The sequence below is a fragment of the Cyprinodon variegatus genome, unplaced genomic scaffold (genome assembly GCF_000732505.1).
Source record: "Cyprinodon variegatus isolate N-32 unplaced genomic scaffold, C_variegatus-1.0 Scaffold312, whole genome shotgun sequence".
Lineage (NCBI taxonomy): Eukaryota > Metazoa > Chordata > Actinopteri > Cyprinodontiformes > Cyprinodontidae > Cyprinodon > Cyprinodon variegatus.
In genome coordinates, this window is record NW_015150765.1 from 203,546 (window position 1) to 207,151 (window position 3,606).

Genomic DNA, 3,606 nt, shown 5'->3' on the forward strand with positions numbered 1-3,606 from the left:
ATTGATTTAGCTTGTAAAGCGGGGAGAATGGCGCTAGGCTAACCGAACCGTGACGTCACTGCTGGAACAAAATGGCCGCTCCCAGACTCCGTGATTGTGACAAAAATTATATTTATTTTTAAACTCATTAACGCTAAATTCATCAAATTAACTTGAATGTATTAGTTTTAGGTATAAATAATGATCCATTGATTATTCTTTGCTGACCGGACTTTTCCTTTAACAGTTGTTAACCATAATTTCACTCTATGCTGATGATGTGTTTAAACATTTACCCTAAAATTAACATAGGTTGGAAATCCATTCCTGGTCCTGGATGAGTTAAAGTGATTCCATTTGGTTCTCCTTTTAGTACCGTTTTTTAAACCTGCACCTTTATGCTACCTCCATGCAGTTTGTTGCACTGCAGCTTCTTCAAATATCAGAACTGTCTCTATATAGGACCATTTAATCAGCCATTTGGTGAGCAAAACTTTCTGATTCCAATCTGTAGCTAGGGTAGAAATAATATACAGCTTGTTGGTGCAGCCAAAACCCCCCCCTGTGGATAATAAAGGGGAAACTGAGGGTTTCAGCGTCCCATATCTCTTAAAAGATGTCAATCTTCCTTCACTGCTGTTAACTTCAAAGAGAATGGCAAAGATAGAAATGTTAGGTGTCTCTGCAGCATTGGTGAATGTTTTAGCTTTTACTCTGACAAAATATCACGAGTGAGACTTTTAGGGAGAAAAACATTAAGGGTTGTTAGGAGGAGAGTCACTTGGAAGCCTTAAAGGGGACAGAAAAGAGAAGACTAGGATGAGGAGAGGTCCAGAACGGGGGATTGCTGAGAAATAACAGTCAAAGTGCTGCCTGCAGTTGCTGCAAAGATGGGAGGACACAAAAGGAGGGTAGTGAGTCATTTCTGGCACAAAGGAGATGGATATGTTACACAGAACAAGATGTGTGAAAGTGGAGAGGATGAGGAGGAGGCGGAGGAGGAAGGAGAAAACAGGCCAAGGGTTCCTATAAGAGAAGGCGTTTACCGGGTCATAAATAGCTGAGCCATTTCAAAGTCATCCAGAAGCAGCGAGTCGCTCTGGATTGAAGCAAACAAGGAGGATAAATGATTGTTTTTTTAAAACAGGACAAACCGATCTGTTAAAACATCAGTCTGTGAGGGAAGGGGACGTTTTAAAGTCATGCAGGGAGCCTCTCGGTCTCCGAAGAAGAGTCTGCATCTGCTGTCTATAAAAAGGACTTTTCCCCCGATGGAGGAGGGAACTAAAAGCAGGACGGGTGCAGAGGTTAGAAAGCTGAAGGCGGTCTCCACAGACAGATTTAATGAAGGATCAGATGCTGAGTTCGACTGTGTGACGTACCAAACCAAAGACTTCTCTCCACTGGACATGAAAGAGAAACAGACAGCGACACAGTTAGATGGGAATATAGATCAGAGCAGAACCATTAGGTGGTTCCTGTCACCAATAATCCACCCTTTAAAGAGGCCAAGTGTATTTTAGAAACAACAGTTTATATAAACCATACACAAAATATATAATACAGCAAGTATGTTTAGATCCTAAGACACTGAATCCTGCATTTTAGCCTGTTTTACACATTAAATCCACGCCCCCTGACTAAAAGGGATCAGATCTCCAAAGATATGGCCCAGTTTGGAGGAACTTTGGTCCAAACTCAGACCAGGGTTGAGTTTGTAGATGAGGATGCCTTGTAGAGTCATTAAGGCCAATAGATAATCTTCAAGACCAAAGGAAATAGCATTGATTGAGTCTTTGCCTGCTGGTTTAAGAGTTCTTGTTAATCTTTTTTAATCTTTAAAAATATTATAAAGTAGATGTAATGTAGTTGGAGGTTTCTACATGACATTTCTAGAGTTCTGTAACATCTGATATGGCCAGGAAACAATGGAACCCATGGGACAGATGCTTTATGACATTCCTGGAATATATGATGTCTCTGGGTTCTACATCATTGTAATGTGACTTCTGCAGACCAAATGCCTGTTGGACCCTTTCATGTTAGGACCATGCAGCCTAAAAAAATCCACCATATGACCCTACATGGTACATGGCGTCTTTGCAAATGTCTACTGGGAGGTCCATAGACGATTCGAAAACATTGGTGAACTGTAACCTCCTTCTGAGTGCCAAACCGGTTCTGTCAATATGCATATTTAGATGAGGTGGAAAGTTGTGCTTCAGTTTGAAGGTGTCATAAAGTAGCAATTATAAGATATATATCAATAAAAGCAGATGAGATCGTCTTATGGCAGAAGAGTGATGTGGAGGTGTGACGGAGTCAATCCAAACCACAGTACCAGTACTCAACGGCTCACGTCTGCTGGACTGATACATTAAACATCGACATGGTCCAGAAGGCTTTAACATTTCCACTTGACCCATTATAAAAAGTAGGGTTCTGCAACTAAGTTTAAGTCTGAAATATGCTGGTGAAGATTCCCAGTCATCCACGTCATTGAAACGGACGAACAGGTTCACCCCTTTGGCCAAATGAGTCCCATTCCAAAGGGGTGGAACCGTTAGTCCGTTTCAATTTGGATGTTTTTTAAGCAAAAACCAGGCTTTGTTGGGCAACTGCATAAAGCCTGGAACCCAACGCTATTTCTGACATTTTGAATTCAAAAAGCTTCCTTGATGGGAAGAGAAACATCTTCAAACTTGGGAACAATTTTCACTGGATTGTTTTTTTTTACTTTTTGGAATTCAAGTCTGAAACACTGGCTTGTCTTTCAACCAGCGCCACTGAGCTAGTCATTCTAGTCTAAGACACCCTGAAATTGCAACCCTCACAATCACCTGAATGGAGAGGGGTCTTTGAATAAAAGCGTCTGCTAAATCCATAAATGTTCTTGTTAACAACAATTTAAAGAAGTCGTATTAAATTCCCTGACCTGAAGCGTAGGCTTCTTATCCATCAATAATAGATTTCTCCCTCAGGGTAGGGAATAAAGCCGGGCGTACACTGTACGATTTTTTTCAATCGTTGCACGCAGCTACAGCTCACACTGTACGACGACACCGCAGGGTTTAAAAGTTCACACGGTGTGACCCGACGCTCTGATGCTCACTGTACGTCAAAAAAATATCACACGGGACTCAGCTCCGCAGTGAGATGGCGCTACTCGGACTCGTCTCTCCGGAAGCCAAACGAGTAGAAGAGGAATATTAAGCTCACTAGAGTGAAACGCTGCCTTGGCTATTTGTGCTGAAAGCCCTAAAAAGAAAAGGCAAGAACGTATTTGGACAAAGACATGGCTGAGCAAGTATGGCTACTCTGGTCTCTCAGTTTTACAGAAAGAACTCCATTTAAATCAAACGGCGCAATGCTTCTGTGTTTTCATCTGTATGCAATTTGCCCACGACCACCTTTACGAAGGCCGACTGAATTTCAAACATGATTGATTTTCTCCCGACCTTACAATTCCTGATGGAGAGGTGGTCGTTAGAGGCTGATAGCCCTCGTTACCCCCTGTACAGCTACACCACGCACCATCAGGCTGAAAGTTGGCCTGATCAAAGAATTCTCACACAACTAGAAAATTGGCCAAAAAGGGCAAAAAAATCGTACAGTGCAAGCCCGGCT

General features: G+C 42.1%; 1 protein-coding gene across 6 annotated transcripts in view; it reads right to left on the reverse strand.

The window, feature by feature from the left end:
* LOC107090848 (myelin basic protein-like) overlaps window positions 1-3,606 on the reverse strand; it is a 14,461-nt gene that overhangs the window by 3,960 nt on the left and 6,895 nt on the right. For 2 of the 6 annotated variants that reach the window (XM_015384442.1, XM_015384441.1), the window contains exons 4-5: window positions 1,362-1,382; window positions 1,026-1,078 (exon numbers count right to left, since the gene is read on the reverse strand). The exons of 2 other annotated variants lie outside the window; for them this stretch is intronic. In XM_015384442.1, coding sequence (XP_015239928.1) covers window positions 1,026-1,078; window positions 1,362-1,382 — 74 coding nt within the window. The remainder of the gene's footprint in view (window positions 1-1,025; window positions 1,079-1,361; window positions 1,383-3,606) is intronic. 2 more of the 6 variants (XM_015384443.1, XM_015384445.1) reach the window with 1 other exon arrangement.